This window comes from Fistularia commersonii, chromosome 21 (assembly GCF_037954325.1).
Source record: "Fistularia commersonii isolate RoL2024-O1a breed Wild chromosome 21, RoL_Fcom_v1.0, whole genome shotgun sequence".
In the NCBI taxonomy this organism is placed as follows: domain Eukaryota; kingdom Metazoa; phylum Chordata; class Actinopteri; order Syngnathiformes; family Fistulariidae; genus Fistularia; species Fistularia commersonii.
In genome coordinates this window covers 2,725,166-2,741,698 of record NC_141304.1, presented here as the reverse complement: position 1 = coordinate 2,741,698, position 16,533 = coordinate 2,725,166, and the positions used below count along the sequence as shown (strand labels likewise).

Sequence of the window (16,533 nt, the reverse complement as noted above, 5' to 3'; positions counted from 1 at the left end):
CCGTGCATTTAAAACCAAATTGATAGATAAGAATAAACCAGCAAATGCGGCGCTGTACTGCAGCCACAGCACAGGTTCCCGCTCCTCGGCAGTGACCCATCAAGTTTTCCTGCCAAGCGATGAATTAGTGATTGCAAAGGAGACGATAGCACTTGGGAGCTGCTGTGAAAAGCAAAAACGTCCTTTTCTCAGACTGCAAGAAGATGAAAATAGATGGGCAAAAAAGGGGGAAAACGTCAAAATCTGTTGCAATGTGCAATATATTTAGATGGCATCTAAATATATTGAAGGCTGCAGCTTTCAGGGGTCGCAGCAACCAATCATCTGCCTCCATTTAACCCTAAGCCAATCATCTTTCTCCATCTAATCCTCTCTTCTCACACCATCTAACTTCCTGTCCTTCAACCGTCCATCCGTAAACCTCCTCTCTCTTCCTCCAGACCTTCTCCAACCTCAACATCCTTCCACCCAGATCTTCTCCATCCCTCCTCTTGTCCAGATCCCAACCATATTATAATGACTTTATCTCCAGATCATCTAAAAAGTGTTATCCATCTCAATCCTGATCATCTCCATCCTCCTCACCCCCCAAAGAAGAACCTCCACATCTCCATCTCCGCTGCCTCCTGTCTTCTCCTCAGTGTCTCCAAACCAGACATTATGGCTGCTCCTCACCTCCATCTTCTCCCCCTTTTCTTTCACTTTCTTTTATCACTTGACACTTTCCTCCAGCTGCTCCAGCCTGCTTGCAGATGGTCCTCCACATCTTCTCCACTGTTGTCCACCTCCGATCTCCTGCTTGGCGTCCTGACGGCCGCCGGTATCTCGGCGTCGATTGGGTGACGGGGGCGCAGCTGCCCGGTGATTGGCTGTCTGAGATGTCAATCAAGGTGGAGGGGGTTCATTTGAGACACCAAAATATCAAAAAACATTTTTGTTTATTTTGAAGCAAATAATATTTATCAGCAAAAAATATAAAAAAAAAAATCACTTTTATTCAAATGTGTGTATTTTCTATTTTTTTTTTTATTAAATTACATTAATTCGTCGGAAACTCATTCACATCAATTGGAGCTGAAAGTGGATATACTCTACTGAATAGGAATAAAAATAAAAAAAAATAAAAAAAAAACGCACATACCGATGCTCGGGGGTGACGGGTGCACGTAGACGACGTGCACGGACTCACGCACGCACACGCATCCTCAGCGCGCCATACGAGCCGATTGCGAGTGGCGCAGTCGGAGCGAAGCGCGGCTGCAGACGGCCCCCCCCCCTGCCGCCGCCGCCGCCGCAGCCGCCGCCGCCGCCGCCGCCGCTGCTGCAAAGGGGGGCGGGGGACGTGGAAGAGGTGGAGGAGGAGGAGAAGAGGAGGTGGAGGAGGAGGAGGAGGCGACCATTCGCCGCCTGCAGTGCCGTCCCGGTCTTCTACATCCATCTTTTATTTTTTTTTTCCATTTATTTTTTTTTTTGCAAGGGGGGGGGGGTCGTCTCTGCAAGAAGACGGTATTTGACGGGAAGCGCGTCGCTCCGTGCGCAGGGCGGTGAGGTGAGGCGGCGTGCACGGTCCGAGGTGAGTCCCCCCCCCCCCCCCACAAACACACACACACACACCCCCACGCCGCGGGTTCTCCATCCGACGCCACCAGACGCATCATCCATCCCCTCATTTATTCATCCGTCAATCACATCTGCAACATTTCATTTCATTCAAATTTATTTACATATATATATATATATATATATATAAATGCAATGAAGCCACGTCTTTTGTGCATTTGTGCTCGTGATTTTTTTTCCTCCACCCCCCCACCATCCTCCTCTGTCACATTTGGAGGTGCTGCACCGGTGTGTATGTGTGTGTGTGTGTGTGTGTGTGTGTGTGTGTGGAGGAGGGGGGGGTTAAGAAAAGGGAAAAAAATATGCGGAGATTTAGGTGAATGGTTTGGGGCTGAGGCAGCAGATGTCTAGCGGATGGGGTGAAGGGGGTCTGCGGGGGTAGTTATGTCTCCAGACCCCCCCCTTCCGTCCTCATCTTTGTCAATGAAGCTGCAAGGAGTGACCGCGTGCACGGCGGCCGCGGCCTTCAGGAGGTCACCCCCTCCTCCTTCGCCTCCTCGCCATGTTTGTTTACATCCCCTGCTCAGAAATACACCGGGTAGGAAGGTGTAACATTTGGACATTTGTAAAAAAAAATATTTTAAAAAGCCTTGGTGGGGGGGGAGGGGGGCGAAGCGACGCCGCCGACATGAAAAACGGCGTCGGCTCACCGGCGTTGGAGCCAAAACAAAAAAAAAAAGAAAGTGGTGTCGCCATGGCGATGGGCTGCCTCATCATGTCAGGCCTGAGGTGATCTCAAGGTGTTTAACCTATCAATCGCAGGGACTTCGTATGGAGACGTCCAAGAATTCACCCTCACTGTGTGAATGAGAGGGTGAATGCTTTATATCCCTTTATATGATGCATGAATGAGTGAACAAATAGCTGTTAGTGTTTAGGATGTGCTTATGAGAAGCTGGATGGATGTCTGCCCTTGGGATGTGTGGATGAGGGAACAAATGGTTGTATGTCACTAAAGGACGTGTGAATGAGAGGGTGAATGGACGAGAATCTCCAGTGTTTGAATATTAGCGTGAACGTTTTATGTCCCTATATGATACGTGAATAAATCGTTGCGAATTGTAAATGTAATAATAATCGGTCATGACAGAGCGAACGGTTGGATATCAGATTGGACGCGTGAATGACAGGGTGAACGGTTGTGTCTATACAACATGAATGAGACGGTGGATGCTTTATATCCCTATGTGATGTGTGAATAAGGGAACAAATAGCTGTACGTCTATAGGGCGTGTCGATAACAGGGTAAATTTTTCATGTCCTTATATGATATGTGAATGAGAGGATGAATAGTTGCATATGTGTGAATGACGGGACGAACGTTTTATGTCTCTATATGACAGGTGAATAAGTGAACAAGTGGCTGTGCGTCTATAGCACTTGTGAATGCGAGTGAATGGTTGTATGTTTTTTTATATGACATGTGAATGACAGGATGAATGGTTTTGTGTCTATACGAGATGTGAATGACAGGGTGAATGTTTTATGTCCAAATATGATGCGTGAATGGGTGAACAAATGGCTGTACATCTATAGGGCGTGTCGATAACAGGGTAAATTTTTCATGTCCTTATATGATATGTGAATGAGAGGATGAATAGTTGCATATGTGTGAATGACGGGGCAAACGTTTTATGTCTCTATATGATATGTGAATGAGTGGACAAATGTTCACTCATGTTTCTATAGGACGCGTGAATGAGAGGGTGAACCTTTTATATCCCGATGTGATGTGTGAATAAGAGAAAAAAAGGCTGTATGTCTTTATATGACATGTGAATGACAGGATGAATGGTTTTGTGTCTATACGAGATGTGAATGAGAGGGTGAATGTTTTATGTCCCAATATGATGCGTGAATGGGTGAACAAATGGCTGTACGTCTATAGGGCGTGTCGGTAACAGGGTGAATTTTTCATGTCCTTATATGATATGTGAATGAGAGGATGAATAGTTGCTTATGTGTGAATGACAGGGTGAACAATTTATGTCTCTATATGATATGTGAATGAGTGAACGAATGTTCACTCATATTTCTATAGGACGCGTGAGTGAGAGGGTGAACGCTTTATATCCCGATGTGATGTGTGAATAAGTGAACAAACGGCTGCACGTCTTTATATGACGTGTGAATGACAGGGTGAATGTTTTATGTCCCAATATGATGCGTGAATGGGTGAACAAATAGCTGTACGTCTATAGGGCGTGTCGATAACAGGGTGAATTTTTCATGTCCTTATATGATATGTGAATGAGAGGATGAATGGTCGCATACGTGTGAATGACAGGGTGAACGGTTTCGCGTTTATCCGAGATGTGAATGAAAGGGTGAATGTTTTATGTCCCAATATGATGCGAGAATGGGTGAACGAATACTTATATGTCTAAATGAGAGCGAATTGTTTGTTAATGACAGTGAATCGTCGGATATCAGATCGGACATGTGAATGACAGGGTGAATGGTGGCGCGTCCGCGATGGACCGGTCCGTGGCGAACCCAACCTCTCGCCCAATCGTAGCTGCGGTATTGCTCCAGCAGCCCGGTAGCTGACGAATGAATGAATCTTCTGAAAATCAGTGAACATCCGCAGAGCTGCAAGAGCGATCGGTCGTCTGACATCCGCAGAAAAACCATGAATCGCCCAACTTCTGTTTTATTTCAAATTCTTTTTCCTTAACGCTCGGACGCCGCGGCGACGGCACCGAGTCCGTTTTCACCATCGCCACGATTGATGCCAGGTGTTGTTTTGGGTTTTCGTTCACAGCCGAGCCAATGGCCATGACGGCTCGCCACAGGAATGTGGATTTGCTCCGTCAGCTCCTCCTCCGGATGGTGGAGGAGGAGCTAAAGAACAGCTGAAGACGCATCAAATGATTGATCTGATGTCTGGCTCATAAACGCGAGCGCTCTCTCGCTCCCTCCGATGAATAACTGGCCGTTTCCCCCTTGTGTCCAGGTCGGGGGGGGGGATGCCTTTCCTCGTTTCTCCGATTGCTCCCGGAGATGCAGGTGCCAACAGATGATGCCGTGTCGCTGACCGGATAGAAGCAGTCGGGTATTTTCTCCCCACGAATTCTCGGCAAATTGAGGTCGTCAAAGATAGAAAAACATTTTTTTTCGCCGTTTTATCAAAGAAATAAAGCGGAACCGGCGAGGTGGGGAAACACGTATGGTGGAAAGCGGTGGAAGGCGTTTGGATGATGAAAATAGATAGAAAAAGAGAAGATCCAAGCCGTTATTGGCCGTCGTCGATAATCGGAAAAGGCGAAAACGCGATCGGATCAAATTCAGATGTCAATTAGCTAAAGGACGGCGTCAGGTCAGGATGAGCGCTCCAGAAAAATGTTGCAGAAAGTTGTTGAGATGGTTCACGGTGGAGAAATGTCTACATCTGTGAAATGTACGCAAGAAATGGACATTTAGTCCACATCTGGATGGAGTCCAGCCTCAGAAGGAATCTTTCAAGGTTCCCACCAGCTGGATCTCCTCATACTTCCCACAGGACTGTTTGCAGAATAATAGAGACCAAAAGTCTTTCAGAGTTTAGCTGCCCACACGCTTCCCGTCACGGCTCCTCTGAAAGAGGGGGGACGTTCAGGGTTCCTCAGTCCAAACACATGCAGGAGGTTCATTGGGGACCCTACATTGTCCAGATGTGTGAGTGACTGACTCCTTGTTTATCCATATATGATGTTTTAATGAGTGCGTAAATGACTATATCTATAATATGTGAATGAGGGGGTGAATGATTTTATGTCTCGATGACACGTGAATGAGAGGGTGAATGGTTGTATCCCTATATGATGTGTGAATGAGTGAACAAATTGTATGTTTACAAGACGTGTCAACCAGAATGAATGCTTGTATGTTTTTTTTTTTGACGCCATGCGAATGAGAGGATGAATGTTTGCATGTGAATGAGAGGGTGAACGGTTGTATCCAAACAAACATTTGTAATCAAATCCAGGGGCTTCTGGTTTCACCAGACGCTAACATTTCACACGCTTTTCATTCCCGCAGCCGTGTACCATGCTCTCGATTCCCGTTCATATCTACAGTCACGCCGAGCGCCCACGGGGGCGACGGCTTAGTCAGCAGTCGACTTAAAATTGCACAGAAGGCAACCAAATTCGTAAACCGAGGAGAGGAAGTGGCAATATGATACACCGTTTGTCGCAGAACCAGGTGGGAGGGCGGGAGGGAGGAGGCCAACAGCGAGGGCGAGGAGGCAAAAAGAGGATATTTTCATGAAGGGAGGGGGGCGCAGAGAAGGGGGAAGGCAAGGAGGCGTCAGAGAAAGACAGTTGGAGACTGATGAGAGGGATCTGAGGTTGGAATTGCTAAATTAACCCCATGAAGGAAGCTAGAGAAGCTAGTGAGCATTTGTGAGCATACCAAGAAAGAGCACTACAGTACCACGGTATTTACTTGTAAACACTGATACAGAGGCACAAAAGGAGTTTAAATTCCTTCATAGATGGAAGCATGAGCGGGTGTGGAAAGACGAACCGTGGTTGTACCTCACGGGGGGACAAACGGGGGTCTTCGAACAGTCAACCCAAAGGTGCGAGCGTAACCGGAGCTCTTCCTGTGGCAGGTTTTAGGATGCGCCCCTTGAGGAAGACGGTGTTGGTGGCCATCCTGGCATCGGTGGTGGTCGTGTTCGCCCTGATACACTCGTGGCCCACGCGGGCTTACACCACCGTAGATGTGTGGCAGCGACCGGAGGCTCTCGTCGAGAGGCGCCTGGAAGAGAGGCTGCCGGAACCGGACCAACGGTTGGGCAACATCCCCTTCCACGTGAGGGACACCGTGGCGAGGTGAGATCCGACCGGCTTGGTTCCTTTCACAGCCGAACCGCGGGTGTCCTAACGGGCACGTCCTTGTCCGATCACCTACCCAGCTTGTTGGCGCGGAATAGGTGTGTGTGCGAAGGCGAGGGCGGAGGGGTGAACTTGCCTTTTGCCCAGCTCTTATTCCCACGGGTGTCCGCTCACCCGCTGCACACGGCCTTCAACGGCTCCGAGCTGGAGGAGATGAAGCGGCGACGGGCCAAGGAGTACAAGAGCTTCCAGAAAAGGTACACACTGCTACACACAGAAGGGCGCGATGTGCAACTCAAGAACTTTGTGGACCACACACCAAAACCCCCACTTCTGTATTCTTCTGTGGTGCATTGTGGTGCAATGCTAGAAGTCAAGTCTGTCTGATCCAAGTCTCCAAGCTAGCCAGGCTCCCAAGTTGTTCAGATTTAAACGGCATGTGTTCCTAGCAAGATAGCGTGCAAGATAGCGTACCGAGGGTACCGCTCGTCACCGCTGGCTCGCCTCGTAATGTCCATCTTTTCCTAAGAGGTCCTTCTTTGGTCGCATATCTGTGACCAGTTCTTTGCCTCCTTTTGCTGTTGTGGGTTAAGAAAGACCACAAAATCAATACAGAAACATTTTGGCTAGCGTAGCTCAATTCAGATGCACTTTGCTTGCTCTGAGTAGTCCTCTCTTTGACCAAAAGACACCAACGTTAGCTTGCGCATGTTCCGAATCTGATTGGTTAGAGCAACAGCTTCATTGCCGTTTATTTTAAACCAAAGGCCTCAAGGCAGATGGCTGAAATCTGAGGGGATAAGAGCTCTAACATTAGCATACGTATGCTGGAGGCAGCGCAGCCAAAAGAAAGCTTGTATACTACTGGGGAAGATTTAATACACATTAATGGACAAAATAAACAAGCGTTAAGGCCAGCAGAGAAGGTCTTGCTGGCCCTGACGGTCCACCACTGCAGTCAACACGGCAAATGACATAGAAATCTGACATAGAAATCTGAGGGGATAAGAGCTCTAACATTAGCATACGTATGCTGGAGGCAGCGCAGCCAAAAGAAAGCTTGTATACTACTGGGGAAGATTTAATACACATTAATGGACAAAATAAACAAGCGTTAAGGCCAGCAGAGAAGGTCTTGCTGGCCCTGACGGTCCACCACTGCAGTCAACACGGCAAAGGACATAGTAGCCTTGTACTCCCTGGATTTACAGCAGCCCCCTAAGTTGTATGTCTTCATCTGCTGATTCAGGCTTTTCCCCTCAGGGCGCAGACGTCAGCGGATGTACTCATCATCGCGGAGGCCAACAGTCCCTTGCAGTATCCGACACAAGGGGTGGAGGTTCGACCGCTGAAAACCATCATCATCCCAGGTACAACTTTTGAGTGTTTTCCATTCGGTCGACGAGATGTCACGTCTGCGCCGTGATGCTTTGCGTGAAAACTCGCTCGCTCTCGGGGTTGCGGGGTGACTTTCAGAAAGTCACCATCCAGCTTAAATGGTAGCTATTTTTGCTAAAATGAAGAAATTAGCAATAGGTTGCTAACAGTCACAAATTGTTTTTACATGCAGGGTAAGAGGAGCCTTTTTTCTTCGTACATGAAACTGAGAACACTTGTCAAGCCCTCTGTTAACATACCGGACTTTTAGCCTCCTTGGTGACGTCTACTTGGGAGGAGGGTCTGTCGGATAGTCGGATTCAGGAGGAGCAGCTTGCTTTTTGTCCTGGCAGCGGAGCAGTGGACCGGCACATGGGGTAGCAGCATCAAATTTTGTATACAGTGATCCCTTGCTATAACGCGGTTTACTTTTCACGGTTTCGCTACTTCATGGATTTGCATGGTGCATTGTATTCTGCATTCTGATTGGCTAAAAAGTCACTCCGCTTTTTCTCTACCTGTGCGTCAATAACGTTGCAGTTTAATACGTACACGTACGTAAAACAGCTTGCCGAATTTACATGACGTACGTGCAAATTCTCTCGCAATTTCGAGTTTCTCTAAAACCCATAATGTTGACAAAACGGTCAGGACCGACACAAGCACCTGCGGCAGGAAGATGCTATCTATCGCAGATAAAGTTAAACTTCTGGACATGCTAAGGGAAGGTAAAAGCTATGCGGCTGTAGGTCGGCATCACGGAATTAATGAATCTTCCGTTCGTTCCATAAAGAAGGAAGAAAAAAACATAAGGACGACAGCAGCGATAAGTTTTGCAGCAGCAATAAGGTGGCGGCGGGCGGTGCTAATCTCCGCAATTTGAAGCCTTCTGTTCACATTGATGATTAAAATTATTATTTGACAGAACAGTACAGAAGTTATTTGTAGAAAAAAACCTTTCTAAAGTACAGTATTCTTATTTGTGAAACAAATGATTGAGCCTGTAAAATGGTTTGTTCTTTCTTTTCAATGTATAATAGAGTATTTAATTGTATCCTAGTTGTAAAAAAAAAATAAACGTTTCTACTTCACGGATTTTGCCTATCGCGGGTTCCTTTTGGAACTCTGCGAAAAACAAGGCTATACTGTTTATAAAATATAGGTAAAATAAATAACTGTACAGAGTTGTGCAAATTGAACCACTGGTAAGAGTCCGTAAAGTCAGATGCTATAAATGTTCTGCATTTGTATAATAAATATATCATGAGCGGCGTTCTGGGGGGGTTGGTATGGCGATGAGGGCTTTGCAGGTTTGCTGGGAAATCAGTGGCGGGCCGTGGATTTTACACCTCGGCCTTCAGTAGTGCTCCGAATCAATCCACCCCCCAATAATTAATTTATGGCTATAAAAAAAAACATCTTATTATGCAGAAATGCGGTATAAAGAGAGTCGCATGGCGGGAGCCACAAAAACGGACAGTAGCCACAATAAATGCCTTTATATCAAACAGCCTCGACACATAAAAAGCACCAATAATAACCTTGTAAACTTGCAGTATTATTTAGGAAAATAGCAGCATTTTACTCACCAAAAATTCTGATCATTTGTAGACAAAATCCATCCTCCTTTCTTTCCTCAAAAAGATTTTCAATTATTCAATTATTTACAATTATTTACAATTGGCAGTGTACCTGTCGTAGTTCGTGGCTTGAAAATGTCGGACAAATCCTAGCTTAGGAGTTGCCCGACCTTTCTTTACTATGTCCAGCTTTTCTTCAAAAAGAAAATCACTTTAATAATGTATTAATAACTAAATCCATTTCCTCTCCTGCTGTAGCCATTGTGGGTTGAAAAAAACAATATTAAACAAACATAACTATATTTCTGTTTGCAGCTGGCTAGTACTCTCTGACTACCCAATCAGAGGGTGTGAATACGCTGATGTTGCTGTGGCCTGCTAGAAGGCTTTGATGTCGCCAACTCAAAATGTGATTAGTTGACGCAATAGCATCATCAACACTTGTTTTTTTTGCCTAAAGGGCTCGCAGAACTGATTGTGCAGCCCCACCCCCAGGCAGATTCCTCCGACTTTGACCCTGCCTGGCAACAGGAGATGGCTGAAATGTGATTGGTTAAATAAGAATAAGAATAAGAATAAGAATAAGCATAAGAATAAGAATAAGAACAACTTTATTTATCCCGAAGGAAATTGTTGTGCCAGAGTTACAAGTAAAACATAATAATAATAAATAATAGTAGGAAATTGTATAAACAGTAAAAAAAAAGGGGGGGGGGGGTAAGAAATACAAATAAAACTATAAAGTGTCAAAGTCAAGGCTATAAAGTGTTTTAAGGTCTTTAAATGGTTTTATATGAAAATGCATGTCTGGAAGCGGCACAACCAGGAGAAAAGCTATGAAAGGAAGTGAACAGACCATTTGGAATTATTTAATAAGTATTTATGGATGAAATATAATTAACCTTTGTGATTCAGATATTTTTTAGGCCAGCAGAGAAGGCATTGCAGGCCCTGACAGCCCACCACTGCTGGGAATCGAGTAGTTTGACAACTCCAGGGGAAAAGGTTGCTCTTCTCCTCTGGGTTTTGCAGGCAGGGCAGGGAAGTCTGCGACCTAAGAAGAGGCACTCGAAGGCCAGGTTTAAGATGTGGGACTGGTCCTGGCTGTTTTTTTTGACGACGGGAAGCGGGAGAGACGTCTGAGGGGTCGGCTAGTCGTTTTGGAGCAGACCAAGGTTGTGCGCTCCAGCCGATTCCTGCTTTGTTGGGTGACGAAACAGAACCAGCAGTTGTAGGAGAAGGTCATTACGTTGTCATTGAAGGCGTACCGTATTTTTGCGGACTACAAGGCGCACCATATTATAAATAGCAATACCAATAAATGGGTCTATTTTCATACATAAGGCGCAATGTGTTATAAGGCAAAGTTTAGTTGAACTGTATTCAAGTAATTCACTCGTTCAATAACCCACTGTTTAAGTGTGTCCTCTAAATGTGGTCATCTCGCTTTGTTCCCTCAGAAACTCTGTTTGGTCCTCTTTACTTGGCGCCGTTCATCTGCTTGCTTCCTCCACTTGCGTATCATTGATTCATTAATGTTAAATTCTTTCGCAGCTGCTCTATTCCACTTATCTACAGCGCGACTGATAGCCTTGAGTTTGAATTCCGCTTCGTAAGCATGTCTTAACAGGTGCCATTTTTGGGTGTCCTCATACATACAATGTACAGTAATATTATGTTGAAACACAGTATGTAGCGGTATCAACATAAAAGTGGTGAAAGTAAGCATACTACATAAGGCGTCATCACATTTTGACCGATGTTTGAGCGCAGTGTGACACATAAAGTTGGTTGGAGGTCAGTAATTATTATTAATTATCATTGGAGGAGGGTGGGGTACTCAAGGTACCTCCTAGAGGCTGTTAGGTCCCTGTAGGACAGAGTTGGATGGGTTTCCGGTGAGGGTTGGACTCCGCCAGGACTTCATAACCATTTTACTCACAACCTTTATGAACAGAAGTTTCAGGTGCAGTTGGGCCGTTGAGGAGATCTGGTTCGATGGCCTCAGGATCGGGTCTCTGCTCTTTGCATGATGATGATGATGTGATTCCGTTGGCTTCATCCCAACCTGATCCCAAGCACCTACGGCACTTCCAAATCCACGGGCCCTCTCTGGGTTGGGGATTAGATTCCAGCCCATGTTTGGGAGCTACAGTATCCAGGGGTCTTGTTCAGAGAGTGAGGGTACCTCTTGTTCCCACCCTAAACTCTGGTTGGAGACCTAAGGATACATATGAGTTTCCTTTTCCGGGGTCTCCCTCAGAGATAGGGGGAAGAGCCTGGTCTTCCAAGTGGAGCTCCGTTGCTCCTCGGCAATCAAGAGGGGCCAGAAGCGGAGTTTTGGGCATTCGGTCAAGATGCTTCCAAGGCGTCTCCTTGGGGAGGTGTTCCAGGGATGTTCCCCCGGGAGGAGGTGGCCCCAGGGAACACCTAGGGCATGCATGATTTTAGCCTGTGGAGCCGCAAACTTAAACATTTATTTATGTTTCAGGCCTCGCCTTACACGACCTGCCGAGAGAACATTACTCGGTGAGTTCCCCTCGACTCTCTCCTGTTAAGTCGCAATCCCAGCCTCCTGCCGCTCCCTCATTCGGCGGTCTTCCTGCTCCCCGTCGCCGCAGATGAACATGAGCGCCACGCTAGGGACGCTGAACGTCGCCGCGGACGTGGAAGGTGTGAAAATCAAGGGCGACGGCGAGATGCACATGACGCTGTCGTGTAGCCTCCTGGCCAACCTCAACCGGCAGCTGCAGTTTGTCACCTACACCAACACGCAGTTCCACCCCAGCACGGCCGACACAGGTGAGGCTCCGGGGGCGGCGTCCCGTAACCTCGACCATCTGCAGTCGACCTTGTTGTTTGGACTCCACCCTGTGTCACCGGCACTTCTTTTGAATTCCCGTTTGTAGTTCTTCCCATGTCTGGTTCCTGTTCCACTTTCTTCTTCTCTAAACTCCTGCAGCATCTCTCTGCACCAGGAGTCCACCCCAAAGCAAATCTTTGACTTATAGAGGGGTTTTTTATCCCCTTCCAGTGCTTCCTGCTGTGGAGGAACCCTCCGGTACCATACGGTGTTCTTGGGTTTAGGAGTTGACTCAATATTGCAATCCTACTATTTTATGGATTCAATCCATTAAAACTAATTACGCTTTTGCCTTTCAGTGCAGATCGAGACGGATGGGCATCGAGCCGCCTTCAGCATCAAGATCCGTCACGGCGTGACGCCTAAACTCTACAACACAGGATCCAAAGGAGGTAGACCCGAACGCCGATTCAGAAACTTGCACTTGACTCGCCCGTGTCTGAAGTCAGGCCCCATCTTTTTTTTGCAGATTACAACGTCAGCGCCCTCGTCACTATAGCGACCAAGACCTTCCTGCGCTACGACAAGCTGCAGAACCTCATCGACAGCGTGAGGAGATACTACCCCACCATCACAATCGTGATCGCCGATGACAGCGAGAATCCCAAAACCATCTCCGGGCCTCACATCGAGCACTACATCATGCCTTTCGGGAAGGTAGGGAGCTGCAAGGCATTCGGCAGGCCTTTTTCCTCGCGTTGCTGTCGCCTTCCGGATCTCCGGTTCACCAGATCTCCGTGTGTCGCAGGGCTGGTTTGCGGGACGGAACCTGGCCGTCTCCCAGGTGACCACAAAGTACGTGCTCTGGGTGGATGACGACTTCATTTTCACCAGCGACACTAAGCTGGAGAAGCTTGTGGATGTTCTGGAGAGGACAACTCTGGACCTGGTGAGTGGCCTGTGGTGTGTCACATCCGTTACTTCTATTAGTGTGTGTACACTTGTGTGTGTGTGTGTGTGTTCAGGTGGGTGGTGCAGTGCGGGAAGCAACAGGATATAGCGCCACCTACAGACAGACCATATCCATTGAGCCCGGAGAAGAAGACGGTGACTGTTTGCACATGAGGAGGGGGTTCCATCACATCATCCAAGGGTTCCCCAACTGTGTTGTGACTGATGGGGTCATTAACTTCTTCCTGGCGAGGACGGACAAGGTCCAGCAGGTCGGGTTCGACCCGCGGCTGGCAAGGGTAGCTCACCTGGGTGAGTCCATCTTACTTTCCGACCGAAGTGGAATTGAATTCTTAAAGCAGGTTAGCGTTCGCTAACTAGATGCGAACATGCTGAAACCCACCAGGGGCCCCAATGGACGGGAGCGCCCATATCTCAAAGAAGTCTTCTGTGGAACCATCTCCCGATCTCCATCCAGGCGGTGGACAACGTCTCTGTGTCATAAAAAAACAACGGTATTTTTGAGAGATTTTATAGTTAGCGTTAGCCTAGCCACTAGTTATGCTGCTACTCTGCAGAGGAATGTCCCATGAGGCACCTCTTATTCTATCCTGCCAACCTTCCTACCTTTCTTTGCTTAGAAATGCTCTTAAGACCTTTCTTTTTGAGAAAGCTTATGGTTAGCGTTAGCCCCTAGTTATGCTGCTGTAGGGTTGCTCTTTTGAGGGATATCCCATAATGCACCTTTCTCGTTCCTTCCACTCTTGCTCTCATGTCCCTTCATTAGTGAAAGATAGTAACCTCAAATATTCTCTATAGTCTACTACTACTATCCACTACTGCCAGGTGTCTACTGTTGTTATTTCTTGATGCAAATGAAAGCTATTATTGGATCATTTCAGCTATTCGCATGTAGCTGTTAGCATTACTGGTATTAGTCGTAATAGATCATTAGCGTCTGTCCCTCAGAACAACGCCTCCGTGTCCATCTTGCTCTCTCTGTCTCTGTCCTTCTTTCTTGCGCTTTCTCTTGCTACTCTAACTGGTCGAGGCAGAAGTTTCCTCGCCGCTCTCTCCAAGTGCTAGTTTCCGTAGATCACCTTTAAGGGTGTGGTCCTGGCCTGCTTTAGAGCATCACTTTTTCCACCAGATCTCTTCTGTATCCCAAATCAAACCCCAGGATCTCTGTGAATACGGTACACTTGACTTGCGATTGTTTGTCTGCCCTTCAGAATTCTTCATCGACGGCCTGGGCTCGCTCCACGTTGGCTCTTGCGACGACGTCATTGTCAACCACGCGACCAAAATCAAGCTTCCCTGGGTCAGCCAGTCCGAGAGCGACAAGACCTACGCCAAGTTCCGCTACCCGCTGGCCTCCTCCGACGCCACGCACACAAAAAATGGCCTCCTCTTCTTCAAAAACAGATTCCAGTGTTTGACTCGCAATTAGATGTATTTGTTTAATCCTGAAGGTTCCTCTGCCCTACCCAGTCCCCCTTGACTTGCCAAAGAAGCTCCCTTTCTGCAACTCATCTCAACAAACCAGATAAGAGTCCACTAAGAGCAGGAAGTAACAAGTTAGCGCTCGGAGTCTCCCAGAAGACGCAATCCGAATCGTCTCTCGTCTGCCAAAACCTTCGGCAATTGCACCAGACAACGCAGTTTTGCTGAGACGACACTGGGGTAGGACGGTATGCTTTTTTCGTTTTTCTGCCCGTCCAATCCGAAGCCATCTGAGCGTCTGATAAGATACATCTGGACAGTCAGGGGGGCTCAGTGGTGATGCAGAAGCTCCCGTGTCTGTTTTTGCACTGTCTGCACGTGATCCCTCTTTGCCGGCGCAAGGGTACCAAATCTTGCCCCGAGTTACTAGAAAGCCGTTGGCATCCACAGACACACACACACACCAAGAACAGGCCTGTCCAATCATGTCCAAACTGAGCTAAACTTCAAATTTAACCACCCCCTTGTCCCGTTTTCGGCAGCCCCTGCGCTAAGGAAACGGGACACTTCTCAGAGACAATCCGGTCAGCCGGAGCCAAGGTGCCATTTTTTTTTATTTTTATTTTTTTTTTAAATCACACGAGGATCTTTTCACCGGTCGGTTGGTCGTGAGATAAGTGTCGGTGGTCGGTTTGTTTCTCGTGTCCTAGGCTTCGCCACCCCCTTCCTTGAAAATAGATTACTGTGCACCACCAGCAGGTGGAGAAGACCACCGCGGAGAACCGTTACCCAAAATCCGAAGAGGACTAACTTCGAAATCTGCAAAGGGAAGGACGATGAAGAAACACGACAGCATCGCCAGGCCTTTGCCCACTGAAAGGGGCCGAAGGGCCGAGCCAAAGTGCATGTTTTGAAGAGCATGTTCCGCACAAGCACATTGAGAACTGATGTGGGTCCAGAGCAAAGGCAGCTCGGCGGAGCCACCGGGACGAGGTTCCGGAGTCTTGTTTCTACCGACAGCATCTCTTTCGAGAGCTTTTATGTGTCAAACACAGATTGATCCATTTATGGTCTCACGCTGTTATTTTATACATTGGCCTCCAGGCGGTGCCCTTGTATCCCCTCCCATTGTTTTCTAACCTATTAGTTTTTAGTACTAATGTTCCGATCCAAAAGGTGCCGGGGAGTCACGTTTTCTTTTCTCATTAATTCATCTTTAGAGAGAGATATCCTCTGGATTCTGAGGACATCTCCTTCCTCTCGCGCATTGGGATGCCGGACACTGCAGCTCCCAGAAGTTTGCCAGGACCTGAACAAGCAAGAACTGAGCCATTTCTTCTCACCAGACACAACACGAACCTTCATGTCGCCGGATTAGCATTGATGGATTCATGAATTATTGTTTTTTAAGATATGAATTTATAGTGCGGACTTATTAAAACCAATATGTAAAATCATCTGGCTCCTTCGTCTGCACTGGGAAATATCGGTGTCGCCTCATCTAAGTCATACGTGTCCAGATGAGCATTGCATTCCCGGGTCTATCCCAGCCGTCATTGGACAAGAGTTGGGGATCAGCCTGGACCGGTCCATCACAGGGAAACATAAATTCCGGTCTCATGTGAACCTCCTGCATGTTTTTGGACTGTGAGAGGAACTCCACACAGACACTGGGAGAACATGGAGACTACACAGAAAGACTCCCTGGTAGGAATCCAAATCAGGGCTCTGACCTTCTTGCTGTGAAGGGCTAACTACAGTATCCCATTGTTCAAATCCCTGACCTCACTTTCAGCTGCTCCCTTTAGGGGTCTCCACAGCCAATCATCTGCCTCCATCCAACCCTCTCCTCTCACACAAACTAACTTCCTGTCCTGTTCCCCTCCATCCATGAACCTACTCTCTGGACTTCCTCTAGACCAGTGGTTCTTAACCT

General features: G+C 47.4%; 1 protein-coding gene across 3 annotated transcripts; it reads left to right on the top strand.

Moving 5' to 3' along the window:
• Positions 1–1,343: 1,343 nt before the first annotated feature.
• On the top strand, positions 1,344–16,051 carry b4galnt1b (beta-1,4-N-acetyl-galactosaminyl transferase 1b). Of its 3 annotated transcripts, none has more exons than XM_086168539.1 (11): positions 1,344–1,573; positions 6,218–6,440; positions 6,524–6,700; positions 7,707–7,813; positions 11,892–11,929; positions 12,022–12,202; positions 12,563–12,655; positions 12,733–12,920; positions 13,012–13,152; positions 13,229–13,466; positions 14,387–16,051. In XM_086168539.1, exons 2-11 carry the CDS (start codon positions 6,226–6,228, stop codon positions 14,602–14,604), a joined length of 1,596 nt encoding a protein of 531 aa, XP_086024665.1. In that variant the 5' UTR covers positions 1,344–1,573; positions 6,218–6,225; the 3' UTR covers positions 14,605–16,051. The 3 variants fall into 3 exon arrangements, with proteins under 3 accessions (XP_086024665.1, XP_086024664.1, XP_086024666.1); XM_086168538.1 differs by lacking the exon at positions 1,344–1,573 and adding an exon at positions 5,148–5,277; XM_086168540.1 differs by lacking the exons at positions 1,344–1,573; positions 14,387–16,051 and adding exons at positions 5,148–5,277; positions 13,561–13,824.
• The last annotated feature ends 482 nt before the right edge of the window (positions 16,052–16,533 follow it).

What these genes read in the sequence shown, in the direction of transcription:
- b4galnt1b (XM_086168538.1), top strand. Translation starts at nt 5,238, where the DNA reads ATGCAGGAGGTTCATTGGGGACCCTACATTGTCCAGATGT. An exon ending in GTGAGGGACACCGTGGCGAG is followed by an intron (nt 6,441 to 6,523) that starts GTGAGATCCGAC and finishes TCACCTACCCAG; the next exon opens with CTTGTTGGCGCGGAATAGGT. An exon ending in GAAAACCATCATCATCCCAG is followed by an intron (nt 7,814 to 11,891) that starts GTACAACTTTTG and finishes TTTATGTTTCAG; the next exon opens with GCCTCGCCTTACACGACCTG.